Source organism: Mauremys reevesii, linkage group 9 (genome assembly GCF_016161935.1).
Source record: "Mauremys reevesii isolate NIE-2019 linkage group 9, ASM1616193v1, whole genome shotgun sequence".
Lineage (NCBI taxonomy): Eukaryota > Metazoa > Chordata > Testudines > Geoemydidae > Mauremys > Mauremys reevesii.
Genome location: NC_052631.1, coordinates 98,408,142 through 98,427,249, shown reverse-complemented (window position 1 = coordinate 98,427,249; position 19,108 = coordinate 98,408,142). Strand labels below are relative to the sequence as shown.

Below are 19,108 nucleotides of genomic sequence, written 5' to 3'. Positions count from 1 at the left end.
GATAGGTTCATTAATAGCTATTAGACAGGATGGGCAGGGACGGTGCCTCTGTTTGCCAGAAGTTGGGAACGGGCGACCAAGGTCACCTTTTCTGTTCATTCCTTCAGGGGCACCTGGCATTGGCCACTGTCAGAAGACAGGATACTAGGCTAGATGGACCTTCGGTCTGACCCAGCATAGCCGTTCTTATGTTTTTAACCCAGCACCAGCCCTGAGAAAAAGAGTCTCAGGTGAAACAGAAGGCAAATGAGAATTTAAGCACAGCTTTTTCTTATATCAAGACAACAGGAGAGGCAAACATTATAGCTTTGTTCCAGCGAGAGAATATCCAGATTAATAATGAGTCCTAGATAGGCTGGAGCAAGTGAAGACTCCCTTTTAGCTCATAAAAACTTTATAACGAATAATTGTATGAGTCTTGTTCCTAGCTCCAGGTACTTGCCCAGAAGAATGTAGGTTAACCTACAAAGGGAAATATCTGTGGACACAGACTAATCCTGCTAGCACAACTGAATTAAGATGTGAGAAAAATTCTAAGCACTCTGCCACCAGGAGTTGGTAAGTGATGAGATCAATGCCAAAGGGCAGATGATTCAGCAGATGCTGGCATGGGGAGTAACAGGGTGAGCAGCAGGGAAACAAGGTTGTATGTGATAGGGTGTGCAGCTGGTGAGCTACTTTAGCATACAACTGTGCACCTGCCTAATTGAATGGGATGCACACCAGGGCTAGAAGAGGCTTGATCTTTGGGGAAAGGGCCCACAATCTACATGTGCTTCCATCTACTGCAAGTGCAGGCTGGCACCATAGCTAGTATGCTGTTCCAGCATTAAGGAGTAGTAGATACTCTGTAGTGTATTCTGCCATCCCCACATATGGCTCTGTACCCTACAATGGCAGAAGGTCTAGTTCTAGACACCTCAAATTGCAATGGAGTTTCAGCTGATGTCCACGATTTGAGAACTGGGCATTGGGGGAAAATTTGGCCCTTGAATTAATCTGTTTCCAAAAATAAATTATGTTTGTAGCCACTGTATCTGCAAGTGCAGTGAACATCACTGAATAGAATCTGTTTCTTTCAATTAAAGTAATGCATACTGCTTGTCTTTTTCAGCAGGATAAATATTAAGAGTGGGAAAGCTTATTGGGGAAGACCAAATATGACACAATGTAAATTGCTGGAAGAAAAACTTCCAAATAATATTGTGGGTCTTAAGAACATTACCATAACAGAAGGTAAGATTCCAAAAAGTTTACTTTGACCCATCATATTATAACTGCAACTGATTTAATTTTTTTTTAAATGAGTGTATGTTCTGGGTATCTGAACAACAGGAGCAGTAACAATTATTATTCATGTCATTCACTTGTTCATCTTAAAGTGTTTTTCTTTTTTAAAAAACAGAAGTAGTTTTGAGTCCTGCTTTGAACTTCTGTCATTTTGATGACTTAGTTTCTATCTCAAATCCACATTTTTATTACTAGAATAAATAATTCACAATGAACTCCATGAATTTTCCTTTTTTATCCTGCATGTGGATTGTCTAGAAACAAACTTCCTGGAATTTGTGGGTAGTTTGGAATTATTCACACACCTTTTCAGTAAATAATTGTGTCTGGAGATCAAACTGAATAGTAAATCTGCATACACAATTTGATATTTGCATTTAGTGCCAGGGTGACTATTAGGTAAATCATCTCAACAGAAACAATACCACATGGCTTATGTAACTAACTACTAGAGGCACTGATCTGACAAGCTAAATTGATTGTACTCCATTAATAAAATAAAACTGCATTTCTCTCTCCTGGAAATACAACCTGAGATTTGTAGACTATGTGCTAAAGGAGTGAGCTTGTTGACACCTGATTTATTTTTCTTTTTAAAAGCACGAATTTCACACTAGGCTGGAAGCACTACGTGCATTATTGAGAGAAGAACAAACTTCAGCTCCCTAGGTTCAGAGTCTCCATGGTGCAGGCAGACTCAGCATTCATACAGCGTGAACTCGACCTAGCTTCACATGGGTCTGGAAGGCCTCCAGCTCAGTAAACCATCACAGCTGGGCACCAGATTGCCCTGGGGCTGGAAGAGATGGAGACTAAGCAACTTTGAATGGAGCAGAGGAGGGCTCCATACCAGCTCCCCATCAATCAGCACAGGGGTGGGGGTTGGGATGGGGAGTTAACAGGGTGAGCAGCAGGAGTGAAGCCAATGGGTTCGTGACTACACACAAAGTGGCCACAAACCAAGTGGTGGTGGCTCCTGTTCTAGTGAGGAAGCCTGTTCCTGTGACTGGAAGAGCAGTTGTGGAGGAGATGCCTTGTGTCAGGTCCATTGGCTGGGGTGGGGGGTTCTGTGCCCTTTAGCCCCTTGTGTACTTCCCCCATGCACCAATATCTTTTTGTGGGGAGGCAGGTGAGATCTGTGTCTACAGTACTTGCCAGAGTAGCATTTTCCACAGTGGTTAAATAATGGGAGTTGGGGGCAGAAAAGGGAAGAGAGCACAAAACCCAGGGGATATAGTTTTCCACTGCACAGAGCTAGAAACTCAGGAGAAGTGTGTTTGATCTTTTACCTTCAGCATTAAATGAGTGGCACTGGATTATTTAAATGAAGAACAGGTTCCATAAGACACTAATGAAAAAGGTGAAAGATGGCAGAAGTGAGTTTTAGCACTGGACTGGTCAACAGGATTTTCCAGTGTTAATCAACACAAGTGCAGTTAGAAAGGATCAAATGCAATAAGCAACAGAGCACTGATGTCGTGAGGTTTATGTGCTGGCTCACGTATGCCTACAGTTTAGTTTGCAAATGTGTCTGGAGTTATAGCTGCTTGCACTCCAGTAACAATGGACTGAGAATGAAACTACTTTCTTTGCACTAGGATTATTACATATATTAATAGTTTCTGGAGCACATCTTGTGATTGCATCATCTTTTAACTATAAAAGTGAAAAGTGTGTGTTGTGGTCCTGGGGCTGGATCAATGCACATTTACACAAACAGTCTTTTCATTTACTGACTCAGTTTAACAAGCTGAGCATTTCTTTTAACACTACATAAGCATTTCAGCTCTATTGCAAAACATTAAGTCACCTCTATGTTCTTTAATCTATTCCAGAAAATGCAGAGGATGTTGCAGAGCACCTTTTAAATCTGATGAAAAACTTTACTAAATTGGATGAGGTAGAAACTGAGGTTATTGTAAACAAACTCTCGGCTATTTCAAAGTGTGATGAGATAAGCGAGACACTTGCTGAGATTATATTAATAATACTGAACTCTGTTTTGCTGAATGAAATGAATACACAGGACTTGCAAACAGCCACCAATAGGTAAGTAAAGTATCTAGTAATCACTTGTACAGAAGTTAAAGAAATCACTAAGGAATAACATTGTTAAAAAAGCCATCTTGAGACCTACTGCATCATCCTGCAACTTTCCCACATATAGGATCTATGGTAACGATGCTCCAGGCTGTTGGCATATTCCCCTGGCCAGTGTATTTATGGGAAAGTATGGCTGACAAACTAAGGTCCAGACCCACAAAAATACTTAGATCTCTAAACCTCAGACTTAGGCACTTAAGTCCTGTTATAGGCACCACTGTGATCTACAACCCCCCTGCCCAGCTGCCACTTAACTTTAATGCCTAGATATTCGCTGTAAGAGTTCCCAAAATGCCTATGTTTCCGCCTCTGGGCATGTGCCCTGCATTCTAGGTGTCCAGACACATCTCCTGCCTAAGCCCCAGTAAGTGCCATAAACTGGGGGAAGATAGATGGAGGTGCATCTCTTTTTCCTGATGGGCCCAATCGAGTAGGTGTGCTCAGAGCCACCCACCATTCAAGATCTGGCCAGAGGAGGCAGTGGTATGGTTGCTGACCAACATATGCCTTTCAGCCCAGTGGTCAGGCCCGGCTCCAGGCACCAGCTAAGGAAGCAGGTGCTTGGGGCGGCCAATACAAAGGGGCGGTACTCTGTCCGCTATTGGGGTGGCACGTCCGGGTCTTTGTCAGGAATTCGGCAGCGGGTGCCTCAGTCCCTCTCTTCCTCTGAGCTGCCGACGAAGTGGAAGAGAGGGAGTGAATGACTCACCGCTGAACTATGGGGCAGCGCGATTGCGCTGCTGATCGGTGCTTTTTTTTTTGATCGCTGCTGCTTGGGGCAGGAGAAAGCCTGGAGCCGGCCCTGCCAGTGGTTGGCACACTCCCCTGGGAGGTGGGACATCCAGGTACAATTCCCCCCCTCTGCCTAAGGGGCTGGAGGAATTTGAACAGGCACCTCTCAGGAGGGTACTCTAACCCCTGAACTGTGGGATACTCAGATGTGGGTCTCCTTCAGTCTCTGCAGTTGAAGCTGTTCCACTGTGTACAAATACTGATTGGGGCAGAAAAAGAGACTCTCCCACTTGGGGGCAAAGAGAACCACTCCTGCCATCTCTACTATATTATTAAGACAAACGTTTTCATAAACAAGTGCCTACGGTTAGGTTCCCAACTCTGTGTTTAGGTTCCTAAATAAGTGGTGGGATTTTCAGGAGTGCTGGGCAGGCAGCAGCTCCCACTGAAGTCCACATTGATTTTTCAAAAGTACTGAGCACTTTTCTTAACTGGGAACTGAAATGTGGAGCTGGGGGAACCTAACTTCAGACACTTATTTCGAAAGTGTTTGCCTGCGTCAATCCAGAGAGGGCCCCTTGCCAGGGCTGGTAAATGAGCACCAATCAGCAGCACTAAACAGTTACTTAAAAAGTTCTCTCTGCAGCTCTGAATTTGCAGACTGCCAGAGTTTGTAAGTTTCTCAGTTTTGCTCTCATCAACGTTTTTGAAAGTTTCCAAGGAAAATGAAGCTTTCAATTTAAAGTCAGTCCACGTGTGGGTCTCTTGGTGGAAGTGTATAAAGTTGCCCAGCTCTTTGCAGTAGGCAAGTGTGTTGTCTTTATAAACAGGAAAAAATGCCAAAAATAGTTTAAATAATATGCCAGATGACACTGCTCAGTGTCGTTCTGATCCTCTTGGCAATATTCTCTCACAAGAGAGTCTCTTGCTGCAATGTGGGCGGTATGCCTGCTGCTAGTACAGAACCACCCCCACTTTTAAAAAAATGTGTCTTATAATTAAAAGAAAGAAACAAACCCTGGTGAAAACTTTGTATTGAACTCCTCAGTGAGCTCTTCAGAGCAGGGGCTGTCATCTGTTATGGGTGTTCTCTGGGGCCCTGATCCTGACTGGGGACTCTAGGTGCCACCACACTACCAAGCAGAGATAATAATTTAGACGTTATCTAGGGGAAGCCCCTCCCTCACCCCCCACATCTGTTATTTTAGAAATATTTGAGTTTTGAAGAATTTAAGAAGTTACAGCCTGGTTATTTAAAGAACAGAGAGTCCATAGCAGAGACATATTGATCCATCTGGCTTTAAGGAGAGGATTATTGTGATGCATCCTCAGAAGCATTATTGTGATGCATCCTGCTTCTAAGTGATTCCATAAGAATCCATATTATGTTAACAGATACAGATTATAAAGCCAGGTGGGACCATTGTGATAATCTAGTTTGACCTCCTATGTAACAGGCCACAGGAATTAATTCAGGGAAGTCCTATTCAAAGTAGCTTTGAGCATTTCTTTTACAAAGATACTCTTAAATTTTAAAGTTTCCACTGATGGAGAATTTACCACAACCTTTGTTAAGATGTTCCAAAGGTGTTATATATATATATATATATATATATATATATAAAAGCCTTATATCTAGGTAGAATTTGTGTAGCTTCAGCTTCCAGACATTGGCTCTCATTATGCCTTTGTCTGCTAGACTGAAGAGCCCATTAAAGTTTTGTTCCCCATGTAGGTACTTATAGACTGACCAAATCACCCCTTAACCCAGGGATGGCCCTGGACTGAAATCTTGGCTTGAGATATTTTGGTGAAGTTCAAAGGGAACTCCAGGCTTCAGAGCTCTGGAAAGTCTATAATCTGAAAGAATTCTATTGTGGACCCTCATTCACTTGACTGGACAAAGTATACATCAAGCAGGTTCTCTCCCCATGGCAACTGGGAAATCAGGACCATTGCAGTCTTAGCATACATTTTCCCACTCTACAGACTCCTATTGGTTGACACATCTCTACCAAGGCAAGGAAGATAAATGGCATGTACTCTGGCCTCAGGTCTTCCAAATGAGAAATTGAGCTGGCTTTATTTTCTTTAATAACCATAAACATTGCCAATACAATGCTGTAATAGGGTGATGCTGTTGATTGTAGGTCTGAGCCTACCATCCTTACTCAGACAAAGCTACCACTGATTTCAGTGGGCATTTTTCTTGAATGGAAACTGCATGTTTTGGTCTTTTCCATTGACTGCTCATGCCTGCCACACAGTCAGCAAGGGGACAGAGAGTTTAGTCAATACTTGTGATAATCAGAAATGTCATGGTAATAGAAAATTTCAAGATGTCTCTTTTTCTTGTTGTTATACTTTATAAAGAGTCTTAAGGACAACTGAAGAGATAGGTTTCAAGATGCCTTATACTGGGAGAAATAAATCAGTAATATTGGCTGTACTGGCTTTGGCTGTGATACGTCCAGATCCCAGTGGTTTCCAAGGAGCAGCCTTTGGTGTTACATCATATAAGAAAGGCATTGATCTCACGGTGAGATGAAAGCTTTAGCTTATAGATTTTGGATGATGGAGTGAAGAGACATGAGCAAACCTACCTGCAATCAGACACCAATCCTCAACTAGTGTAATTTGGCTTAATTATTGAAGTCAACACATACTGAGGATCTAGTCCATATTTCTGTGAATTGACCAAAGAAAGTACTGGTTTAGAATTCTTGCCACAATCCCATTCTCTCCACCATCCCCCTGAAACCTCTTTTCCTTAATGTGATGTAATGACTAGAGAAATAGTTAAGTTTTATCTAGAGATGGGACTACACCTCAGTATCAAATCTGATCCCTTTCCAGTTCAAATTCAAAGTGTGGGCTTTGGTCGTAGGATGGATTCCATACTGGGAGAGTTCTGTTTAACGGTTCCAGTTGAGATAGGTCAGAAATACAAGAAGAACAACATTTCCATAGTTCAAAGTTGTAGGAATCTTATTTAATTAGTTGATTATGACATTTTTGCCCTTTGGGGACACACAAAACCTACCACAAACACACCTTTCAAGATTACAATACCGATTAATCCAGACACAAAACCAGCCCTGGATCTACACACCTAAACTGAGTCCAGATTCACATCCAAACACCTCCCATTGTCCTGCCTAAAGTTTTAATTTTTCTTCCTTTGGATTTTGTTTCCAGTCCATGGAAGTGATGGGCAAGTTGGTCTGGGGAAAAATAATAAACAATGCCTAGATCAGGGGTCGGCAGCCTTTCAGAAGTTCTGTGCCGAGTCTTCACTTATTCACTCTAATTTAAGGTTTCGCGTGCCAGTCATACATTTTAACGCTTTTAGAAGGTCTCTTTCTATAGGTCTATAATATATAAACTAAACTATTATTGTATGTAAAGTAAATAAGGTTTTTAAAATGTTTAAGAAGCTTCATTTAAAACGAAATGAAAATCCCAGACCAGTGGCCAGGACCTGGGCAGTGTGAGCGCCACTGAAAATCAGCTCGCGTGCCGCCTTCGGCACCCGTGCCATAGGTAGCCTACCCCTGGCCTAGATCTTATACTGTATAGCACTTTTCATCTTTAGTCCACAAGCACTAACATCAGACTCTTCATAGAATCATACTCAGAAAATTTGAGGTTCTGAAGTGCCTGGAGAATTTGCTTCACTTGCAGTCAGAGAAAGAACCAGAAATTGTGTTAGAAAAGCAGAGCAAAGAGGATAGTTCAGATAAGCCTTATATGTACTCAAGCTCTAAACCCTGTGAGATGTATTGTTAACTGTCCTGTAAGGAAGTATGTGATTAGGTAAAGGTGCTACCGCCTGTAAAGAGTTAAGAGGCTCCCAGCTAGTCACACTGCTGTTTGGAGCAAAGTACAAGAGGAAGGGGAACCAAGGAGAAGGGTGTATACGCTCCATGGCTGGCTGGAGCAGGGAACACTTGTGATGATTAATGCAGAGTGATTTTCAGTTAGCTTGCTTTTGTTTTGTGGATAATAAAACAAGCCCCAATGAAGAGGTCTTATCAGGACTAATGCTTGGAGTTCCTCCCTGGCTGGTGAACCCCCCCCCCCCCCATCATTTTACAGGGTGACAGAGACTGGTCTTGATACACATGTTCCTGCATAGCACTGGTGACCTATTTTGCCTGGAACTGCTGCATTTGTGCTCCCCGCTCCTGCATAGTTATGAGTATATGGCTGTAGAAGTGTTCACTCACCACAGGCATGCCCCCTCTTGGCACAGCAGAATCTCCATCTTTAGCACCTGTTGTGTTCCACCTCTTCTCACGACTCAGCCAGGTCATGTTCTCATTCCACCCCTTTCAGAGTAACAGAAAGTAAGTTCAACAAATAATTCCAGGACCTTGTGTCAAGTAGACCCATTGGTCCTTACAACCCTCTCTCTGGGCTCTGAATTATCCTTATCCTCCTTCCATTAAGAGGCTTCACACCATCTTCCCAGTAGCTATCAGGAGAACACAGGCTCAGCCTCTACACTAGGTTCCAGTCCAGGGACCTTGGACAAATAACCAAAGTCTGTTTAATCAGACTTCCTGCTGTTGCCTCTCTGGACTCCTTCCCACCAATAGTCTTTCCTCAGACCTTTCCCCCAGCCTCTTCCTAGGCTCTTTGTAACAAGCAACACCTTCCAAGGTTGCTCCCAAGAGGTCTAGTTCCTGCCATTGTGTGAGGGTCAACCCCAGGAGCTTGACCCACTCCCACATTTTCCAGGAAATGCCATTTTATAGTACCCATGGAATAACTACAGAGCTCTTCTCTATTGCCCCTCAGATTTCAGTTCAAACACCCTTTGGCATCACTGTTTTCAGGAAAATTTATGTCTGGCCAAAGGTTTCACTACCCCCAGCCTTCCTTCTAGCTTTGGACCCTCCAGTTCTGGCTTCATGTTTCTTTCAGACTTTAGCCCACAAGAGGAAACACACAGCTACCTGTCTCCTGGGTCTCCAGCTTGCCCTTCCCCTACTACTCTATGCTCCTTCCTTTATCAAGACCCAGCTGGGTTTGATCAATTAGGCCTCTCACCCCTCCAGGTGCCAGCCGGCAGCCTAATTGGGCTCAGGCTTCTGTTAATCCAGGATAACCAGTGAGAGGTTTAAATACCCCTTCATGATGGCCCTGTGTTTGTAAAACATTCTCATTCTATGTCTGCTATTGACCCAATCCCACTATTGGGTGGGGTACAGGAAGGAAACAGCTGTTCATCTTTATCTTTGATTGCAGGGACACATTTTTTTCCAGACTGAATAAAATGCTCACAAAGAAAACAAATTGAAAGGAAAATTCCCCCCACCCCCAAAAACCTACTAAAAAAAAAAAGCCAGTGTGTAGGGATATTACCATGTATTAGGCCTGAGGCAGACATCTCTCTGAGCATTTTATCTCTTTCATACAGATTGATATACGTGAAAAACCTTTTAAAAAGGCTTGTGCTGCTGTGTTTTTGCCAAGATTGCTGAGGAACTACTTGGGGAGCCATTCTTCAGCTCCAGGACATTATTCAAAGATTCAGTTTATTTTTTTTGGAACAACTTCGTTCTTTGTGGTAAATATTGTCATTAGCTAACACTAGCCTAATAGCATTTAGATAAACTGCTTCTCCTAAACTGTGCAGGGAAAGGATCCTGGCAGTGTTATCTGTTAACTAGAGGAAGCTGCATTGCTGGGCACAATTAAAACTAGAGTGGACCATGCACTAATCAATGTGGAGTAAGGTGCAACCTTGCATCTGTGGGGAGCATACTGGATGGCCTAACTGGTCTTCCGTGTTTCTAGGCTTTTCTGATCATTGTCTACAGAGATTTGAGTAATTTTCATCTTGTCTATTTGGCATTTTCCCAACTCTTTTATTTCACAAAATAATCAGAACACAACCTAATCTCTCTCCTTCAGTATAATTTACTGTTTCTTACAGAACATGCATAATACCTGTCAAATTATCATTAAAAATAATAGCAACAATACTATGCAGTCTTGCCGACTGTTCTGTTGCTTTTGGGAATTTTGTTGCAGTCCAGATACTATAAAGATGGGCCCATTAGAAAAGCCTGGATAGATATTATTTTATTTATATTATGGTAGCACTCAGTGTACAAAGTGCTGCCTCTGCACATACAAGGCAGCATGGTCTCTGCCTAAGGGCTCACAATCTGTTGGGCTTCAAGCCTAACATTTTAAGTGTTATGCCACTGACTGCCTTGTTGTAGGGAAATGGTTGTGAAACTCTCCTGGTCCAGTCAAGGTGGTTGCAGCTATATTTCATGTTCAGTAATTAGGAGAGAATTTCCCACTAACTACATTTCCTAAATAAATAAATAGTGGGAATCTGAATTAAATCAGGCATTCCAAGGTGTTCCTCTTGTCAATTCTAATAAATAGTTTTCAGACAAACCAGACAGCAAACAGTTGGAATCCCAGTAGCCTGAATAACCCGAACTCTTATTTTCTGTACATTTCCATTCCAGGATGACAGTTGGAGGAATGAAAAGTTGAACACCTATGTTGTGAGTGCCAGCATTGAAAATGTATCAATTCACAACCTCAGTGAGCCAGTGAATATTATTCTACAGCATATAGAACCAAACACGGTACGGCATTTTTATTTAATCACAGGCCTCTTCAATTAAAATCAATTTCATCTCTGTTCATCCTTAAAATAGGATGACCTGTCTTGTCCACTTGAAACGTTCTTCCTACTGAACTAATCTTTGCATGCCGCAGGTCACCGGCAAGACTAACAGTTCAAACAGATTTCAGGCTGTCTGTTTAATTCACACAAGTTACCTAAGCATCTATTCCCTTAGCAAATCTCTAGCTGGCAGTAAGGGGCTCTCACTCTTTTACCCTGATCTCAGGGAAACCAACACAAGTTGATTTCCTCCCCCTCTCCAATGCCTATTAATTGAGATTAAGAAACTATAATTCAGCACTTGGATAGTGCAAAGGGACAGCAACACAAACACAAAAATGCTACACCCAGGCTGGGTGCTGGCATGCAGAAATCTGACTTGATCTACAGAAGTGCAAGAAGTGGCCCACAGTATATTGACTGCACTTTTCAATTAGTAGGCCCTTGGCTAAAATGTAGTTGTGTCCTTTTGTTACAACGAGTACATGAAAACACACACAGTTTCAGAGAGGAGCCTGCTTTTTACTGCAAATCGTATTAATCAGAAACAACTTTTTGGAGTAGTGTAAGGGCAGAAGGGAAGAGGAAAGCACTTTGTTTCTTCTTACATCCTTCAGGCGCTACCTAGAAATACTGCATATTAACATCTAGGGTGAAATTCACCCCCTCCTCCTGCACAAAGCTTTGGTAATATTGGGTAATACTTATTTTGCGCTTTCCATCCGTACCTCTCCATGGACTTCCCAAGGGTGGGTGGGTACTTGACACTTCTCATCACGTGACAGATGGGAAGCTGAGACACAGAATAACTAGGTGACTTGCCTAAAAGATTTCACAGCAAGTGCGTGACCAAGCTGGTCTACTGGTCCAGGTCCTGTTATGCTGCGATAAGGTCCCTAGTGTAGTCATAGCCTAACTCTTATGGAATAAGATAAACATATGGGAGGGTGGGATGATCTAGGAAACTGGTAATGGGAAAACCACTGATCTCTAGGATGCCTCTTCTAATGTAGCCCAGGTAGGCAGTAAAAGTTGTTACCACCTGCGAGCTTTTGGATGGCACATGAGAAATTGCTGGTTCTCTTAAGTCCAGCTCTCAGTGGACAGGAGTGTGCACATCCCAAAAACCACCAGCACACTTGGTAACCTTGCTCATGGTCTCAGCAGAGACCCAGGTGTGAATGAGAACAGACTGAATTCCACTTTTATTTCTAGATGGGCTACTTAGGTCAGACTTGAGACACATTGACAGGGCAACATGGAGGAAGCTTGCACTCCAGCTGGCCATGTAGCTGTTGTTGAACTAAGCAGAAGTCTTTGCCAAACCCAGTTTTTGCCCCTCAGAGTGGAAAACAAATTAGGATTGATCACTTCTCAGCTAGTCAGAGTTAAAGAGCAGACATTAAAGGGCGTGTACAGCAATGTCACGACACTCATTTTCCTCTCTTTCAGGACAATGCTACAGTGCACTGTGTGTTTTGGGACTTTATGAAGAACAGTAAGTACAGTTTACAAGGGCACCATATTTTCGCCATCACCATCCCGATGATGCCCTTTGCTACCTAATGTGGCGTCACAAACGCTGATGTCTGTAGTTCAGGTCAAATGCATCCAGGATAGGTGCTTCGTACTGAAGTCTACACCAGTGTGCACATGCCATCCCAGGTCTCCCCCTCATGGCCTGGGGTGGCCCACAGACACCCTGCCTCAGTTTCTCTGAGTTCCCCAAGAATAATCCAGTCACAGCCAAGCTCTTTGAAACAAAAGTTCCTCCTCTTCTAGAGTCTAACTTATTCAATATCATTTAGCATCCACATTCATTTCTGCACACCCCTCGGGGGAGGGTTGCACAGTCCTCCTTCCTGGGACCCTGGCTTTATGTTCTGGCCTCCCCAGTCCCTAACTCACCACTCAAATCTGGGATGTCACCGTCCTCCTTCCTGGGACTGTGGCTTATAGACTTCTTTCCCCCAGCAGCTTCTTTCAGTAACTCCCTTCCCTAGGGACTGTGACAGGCATCTGCCTTTTCTGGACTCTTTTTACCCAGTCCTCTCCTTTATCAGAGGCCTAACTGAGTTATGTTACCCATTTTCTGCACCTGGGGAGACAGGTTATGCTTGTCACAGATGGGCTGGGTTCCATCTTCCCTCAAGGGGCCAGCCATTCTATGACAGCCAATATAGTCAGTGTTATAACTGAGGGATGGTCATCTAGCAGCACTTGTAATGAGGCATCAACACAAATGGTGAAAAGTAAAACTAAGCTAAAGCAGGGTAAAAGTAAATCTAAAACTAGATTTACTTAAGAATAACATTGATTTGATTAATTTACATTTCAAATGTTTAATAAGTAGATATGATGAGCCCATATGAATAATAAACCCCCTATGGGCAGGCGAGGCACAAGATTGGGAGTTAGGATATAGATACTATAGTAATCAGCAAAGAGTCCTGTGGCACCTTATAGACTAACAGACGTATTGGAGCATGAGCTTTCGTGGGTGAATACCCACTTCGTCGGATGCATGTGTTATAAATGCATAAGACCAACAGACCTGGGTTTTCTATTCCTGATTCTGACACTCATCCACTTGTAAAATGGGGATAACAATTACCTCCCTCACAGTAGTGGCATGAGACCTAATTCATTAATGGTTGTTAAGGAGCAATATGATATTCAGCTAGAAAGTGCTTTAGACACACACAATATTATTATAATCATCTTCACCTGGGACATGCAACTGAACAGGACTCATTGAGTGGAGTATGGTTAGCATAAGGAGGTGCTGTTCATATCTCTAGCTCATTGAACAGGAATGGGGTTGGACAGGTTATCCTTATGGAAAATGCTACCTGCAGGTTGCTGAGTATGCATGTCGGGACTAATTCTGCACTCGTTTACACTGGTGCAAATCAGGAGTAACTGTGGACTGCAACGTAGCTACACAGGTATAATACTAGGGTCAGTGGAGAATCAGAGCTGGGGTAGGCTCAAACCACAACATTTGGATTAGGATTCTGAATTTGCAGGAGTATCTGGATCCAAGGTTTTGGCTTGGCCCATTATAAATAAAGGGACCAATCATGGAATTTGGACCAGGCTTCAAATCTGAAAGTTCTCAGAATTCATGGGTGACAGGATCCAGGGTTTGGGGTTGGCCCATCTCATGTGTGTTCTGCTTTTAATGTGGACCAGCAGTATAGCTAACACTTTCTGGTAAGATAAAACAGCTCCCAGTAACAAAAGTATTTCCCTCCCCAAACCCATGAAATGCTCACGGGAAGGGCTAGCCGATCTCCTGGTTAGAAATGGCAGAAAATCACTGTCGATGCGCTTAAATGTCAGGATGGCTCTAACAAAATATCAGAGTTAGGCTATGTCAACACAATGGACCTGTGCCGCCGTAAGGTCTGTTATGTAGCTGGCTATGCCGGCAGGAGAGCGCTCTCCTCCCAACAAGTGGCTATACGTGCTCTCCTGCCGACACAGCGTTGTCCACACCAGCCCTTTTGTCAGTCAGGGGGGTGGTTTTTTCACACCCTTGACCAACAAAAGTTTTACCAACAAAAGTGCTAGTGTAGACATAACCTTGTACTGCAAACAATACTAAAAGAGCTCCAAAATGCTTCAGAAGGGGGAGGGGTTGCTTCATGTCAGTCTCCAGTGAGCCCCTTCAGCCATTCATCTCTATCTGGAAGGGTAGGCTGATCCAAAATAGGGCCTTTGAAGGTGGGGGAGGGGGGCAAATAAAGGGGAGATTGGGGTTCCAGGGAGATCACTTCTTTCCCCCTAACATACATGATTCAAGCTTTACATATCATGGTTTTGCAATGAAAGATCAACATTCTTCTCAGAGTTACCCCATTAAGTTAATGGAGTCATTCTAGTGTAGCTGAGCATGGAATTTGGCCCGCACTTTCTGCAGATTCAGGAAGACAACAGAGTACTAATTTACAATCAGCTCGCGTTTGAGAGGTTTTCTGTGCAACCATCAATGCTAGAAATTTCTTCTTCTTTTAACTGAGAGTTTAGATTCTGAATATATGATACCAGCCACATAAATAGGTTATAAATAAGCCACACTGGGAGAGATCTGGTCTCCAAGGAGAATGTTTGACTCCCCTGACCTAAACTGTTCCTCCCCACCTTTCAAATACTTACCCTGTCCCCACCTCCTTAGATGTAATCTAGCCAACCTCTCCCTCTCACTATAAATATCTAGTACTAGAAATATTTCTTCATTCCCCAAGTTTCAGCCCTACAAGTTTAGAGATTCTAATCTCCAACAGCAATTCAAAACATGTGTTCTGTGAAATCTCATCCATGTGTGCTGTTAGCTTAGCTGACCCTGCGCTCTGTACTAACTTGAGCTCATAATCACACCTCCTGCATTTTTCAAAGCTATAAATTACTGGATATGACTAACTGGTTAAAAATCCCTTTCTGTATTGTACAGATGGACTGGGTGGTTGGAATACATCAGGGTGTGAAGTGAAACACAAAGATATGTATTACACAATCTGTTATTGTAACCATCTTACCCATTTTGGAGTGTTGCTGGTAAGTACTCCATGAATCATCTCCGGAAGACACTGATGGCACTAGACCAAGTCATCACTGGGCTTGTGGGAGACATCTTAGTTTCAAATTAGCTTTTAGAGAGCAAACTGTATTTTGCTGGAAGTAATACTAATAAAGAAAGCAAATACAAGTAATTTTTAAATTAAAAAAGAAACTGAAGTCCAATTGCACACTCAGTACAAATTCATTTTACAGCAGTTGTCATTGCATCTTAGCTTTCATTGCATCTTTACAATTTTCCCTAATGAATATTACTGCATTAGCTGTTGTATTGGGTTGTATGGTAATGTTAGATAGTTGCCAACAGCAACTAATGGTGTTCAGTTTCCCTGAGAGTGGCACTAATTAAACTCTCAATCTAAAAATGTATCAGCATTATCATCTATTATTTACATACCACCAAAAGTGTGTTAAGTACTTTAACAAAGTTCCTGCCCCAAAAACCTTAATATCAAAGCAGACCGTGTACAAATGAAGGACTGAAAATGGTTGCAACAAAAAGCAAAGTGATTGGGGAATTCTGAATAAACTAGGCAGCAGATACTAGCAGAATTTCCTCACTCTGACATAGAGAACCTGCATGGGGGAAAACACGTGGTCCATTTCCCTTCGGTATGTGCAATGTAAACACAAATACACACCTGTGGTTAAACTAACTGGCCCCTAGAGGTCATCATCACTCTCCTCAAATATAGATGCAAGAGCGCTCTCTGGTAGTAAAAATGTTACTTCTACAAGAAGGAAATTTGAATGTTGTAGATTTCGTGCAGCTTGTTGTATTTCTAAATCAGGGATCGGCAACCTTTGGCACACGGCCTGCCAGGGTAAGCACCCTGGCGGGCTGGGCCGGTTTGTTTGCCTGCTGCGTCCACAGGTTCAGCCAATCGCGGCTCCCACTGGCCGCAGTTCGCTGCTCCAGGCCAATGGGGGCTGTGGAAAGCGGCAGCCAGCACATCCCTCGGCCCGCGCCGCTTCCCATCGAACTGAACCAAATTGTAAACTCACTATTCTCCATTGCCATTCCGGTTACAGACGCTGTTGGAACTGTTTTGACCGCCTGACGTCTACAATTCTCAGTACAAAAGAAAACAAATTACTCTTGCTTGGTTCAAAAGTCACATATAAAGCATATAGCAGCAGGTTATGGCAGGCAACAAGATTCATGTCATAAACATAATTGGGAATTAATATAGGGGAGTGAGGCCCATTTTACTGAGTGTTTTTCACAGCCTGGCTCTTGAAAGTACTTTTGATGGGTGAATCCTCCCACGCTTCAAAGCATCTGTTATGTGTCCCATCCCCCACTTTCAGCAACCTTCCTTTTAACAAACTAGAGTTTCTTCTACAAATGCGTGTCCATTAAATATTTTTGCTGTATTACTTTAAAAGCTGCATCGAAGTCTGAGGTGCAATGAGAATGATGCTTTTGCAACTTCTTGGCAATTAAATACTGGATATTTTCCCTGTCTTTGGTATTTCATTACATTCTAAAATGAGTGGTTTGTAAAAATAATAAAAACATTTAGAAATAAATGAATAGAAACTGCTCTCTTTCCCCAGTGTGAAAATGTAGGAAGCAATTGTATTTTTTCTGCATGACACAGTCCAGTTATGAGTAATGACCAGAATTCTTTATCTTTTGACCTAGGACTTAACCCGGAGAAAGATAGATGGTGTGAATCATCGCATATTAACTCTGATAACCTATGCAGGATGTGGAGCCTCTGCCCTTTGCTTGGGGGTAGTGCTGGTGATGCACCTAACTCTTGAGTAAGTTGAATCCTTTCTTTTATTGTTTTTTCCCCCATGCAGAAGTAATAATGAGCCCCGCAGTCACTACAGGAGTTTTCAGTAACACTGATGCTAGATCAATCAGACACAAGAAGATGATGAAAGGATGATTTGAATATAATACAGTGGAATAGTGGTGATATAAAACTTCATGCGTCAGGACATAAAACAACTTCCAACTAATGGAGATTAGGAAGCAATTTCCCCTCTGAACATGTTATTCCAAAACTGCCTACTGCAGTGTTTCTTTCACCTTGCTCTGGAACATCTGGTACTGGCTACTCTTGGAGATATGGTATGGGCTGTATTCAACCACTGGTTTGAACCAGTTTGGCAATTCTTATGTTCCTATTATGCTGTCATTGCTCTTGCATCTGGATATGGTATCATGGCAAGAGGCTAGAATATCTTGTATGTTCAGTGGTTTGGTCCCAATTTCTATATGCAGTGTTAAAGGAGGCAGAAAATAAAAGATGGTTCCTATTAAACACGGCCTTGAAATGTAGAGCTCCTCTTGAAAGTGACAGGTAAAAATAGCACCTGTTATTTACAGTCATATCTTCTTACCTGAATAACAAACATAAGTTTTTCCTACTTGTAACCCTTGTTTGCACTGTAATGCCAACACAGGTAAAAGAGAGTAAGTGGGTTGTTCTTCACTTTGTGAAACATCCACAGAATTGTTTGCTAAATTCCAGTGAGTTGCTCAGATTTTACAGACGGCATAATCTGAAGACACCAGGGTTGCATAGATTAACCAAGGATCTAATTTAGCCTGCTGGTTATGGTGCATGACATGGAAAAAATATAGCATTTTCCAGAACCCAGAAGAGTTTGCAGGGCTTGCAGCTAGTAAAGCCTCCTCATTATTTTTAAACTAATATCCAGTATTTGGAAATCATTGAGATACAATAGTCATGGAATCCTTCAATGATATTTTTAGAGACACTTCTCAGAGCAGAAGCTCACATTTACTCCAAAGTAAGATAGGAATCCACTTCTTTTTGAAAATTACAGGCCAGTAAGCACCTACAGCCTGAGACAGGCACTGACAAAGCTGAATAAAAGAAATAATTTTCCTTGATCAATACAGATTTTTAAATGTATGGGAAAAGTCTCCAATAATGTAGGGCCTTATGTTATCGCAAAAAAACAGTACACACAGATTATGAGAACGTAAGAATGGCTATACTGGGTCAGACAATGGTCCATCTAGCACTGTATCCGCTCTTCTGACTGTGGCCAGTGCCAGATGCTTCAAAAGGAATGAACAAAACAAGGCAATCATCAGTGATCCATCTTCTGTCATCCAGTCCCAGCATCTGGCAGTCAGAGGCCTAAGGAAATCCAGAGCATGGGGTTGCATCCCTGACTATCTTGGCTAATAGGTTCATCAATGGCTATCTTCCATGAGGTGTCTGACAGATTTACTATGAGGTCTTATTCTCAAAGGGAAACATAAAGGGCTCTTAGTGTAAATGTGTATCAGGTCTTCCAGGAAGGGGGATCACTCTGCCATTGCTCTGTCTTAGCCCTGGTCTACACTGGGGGGAGGGAGATCTATCTAAGTTATGCAACTTCAGCTATGTGAATAACATGGCTGAAGTCGACGTACTTAGATCGACTTACCGCGGTGTCTTCACTGCAGTGAGTCGACTGCTGCCGCTCCTCTGTTGACTCTGCCTGCGCCTCTTGCAGCGCTAGAGTACAGGAGTCGACGGGAGAGTGCTCGGGGGTTGATTTATTGTGTCTTGACTAGACACGATAAATTGATCCCCGCTGGATCGATCACTGCCCGCCCATCTGGCGGGTAATGTAGACGTACCCTTTGTCTGTCTTGTGTTTAGGTTATAAATTCTTTGAGGCAAGACGTGTCTTTTACTCTGTGTTTCTGTAGTACCAGCGCAATGTGGCTTTCCTCTCAGGAGGGGTCTTTAGGTGCTATCATAATAC

The 19,108-nt window shown here is 42.7% G+C and overlaps 1 protein-coding gene and 1 long non-coding RNA gene across 7 annotated transcripts in view; one reads left to right on the top strand and one right to left on the bottom strand.

The window, feature by feature from the left end:
• Positions 1-19,108, top strand: part of ADGRG4 (adhesion G protein-coupled receptor G4) — a 104,785-nt gene that overhangs the window by 75,774 nt on the left and 9,903 nt on the right. For 5 of the 6 annotated variants that reach the window (XM_039487017.1, XM_039487015.1, XM_039487016.1 and 2 more), the window contains 9 exons: positions 429-558; positions 1,115-1,236; positions 3,126-3,339; positions 6,499-6,664; positions 9,551-9,700; positions 10,620-10,742; positions 12,236-12,281; positions 15,240-15,343; positions 17,013-17,134. In XM_039487017.1, coding sequence (XP_039342951.1) covers positions 429-558; positions 1,115-1,236; positions 3,126-3,339; positions 6,499-6,664; positions 9,551-9,700; positions 10,620-10,742; positions 12,236-12,281; positions 15,240-15,343; positions 17,013-17,134 — 1,177 coding nt within the window. The remainder of the gene's footprint in view (positions 1-428; positions 559-1,114; positions 1,237-3,125; positions 3,340-6,498; positions 6,665-9,550; positions 9,701-10,619; positions 10,743-12,235; positions 12,282-15,239; positions 15,344-17,012; positions 17,135-19,108) is intronic. The other variant, XM_039487018.1, reaches the window with a different exon arrangement.
• Positions 7,112-9,188, bottom strand: LOC120371366. Its single transcript, XR_005584305.1, has 3 exons — positions 9,087-9,188; positions 8,355-8,456; positions 7,112-7,349 (listed from the first exon to the last, which is right to left on the bottom strand). It is a non-coding gene; the product is annotated as an uncharacterized LOC120371366 (long non-coding RNA).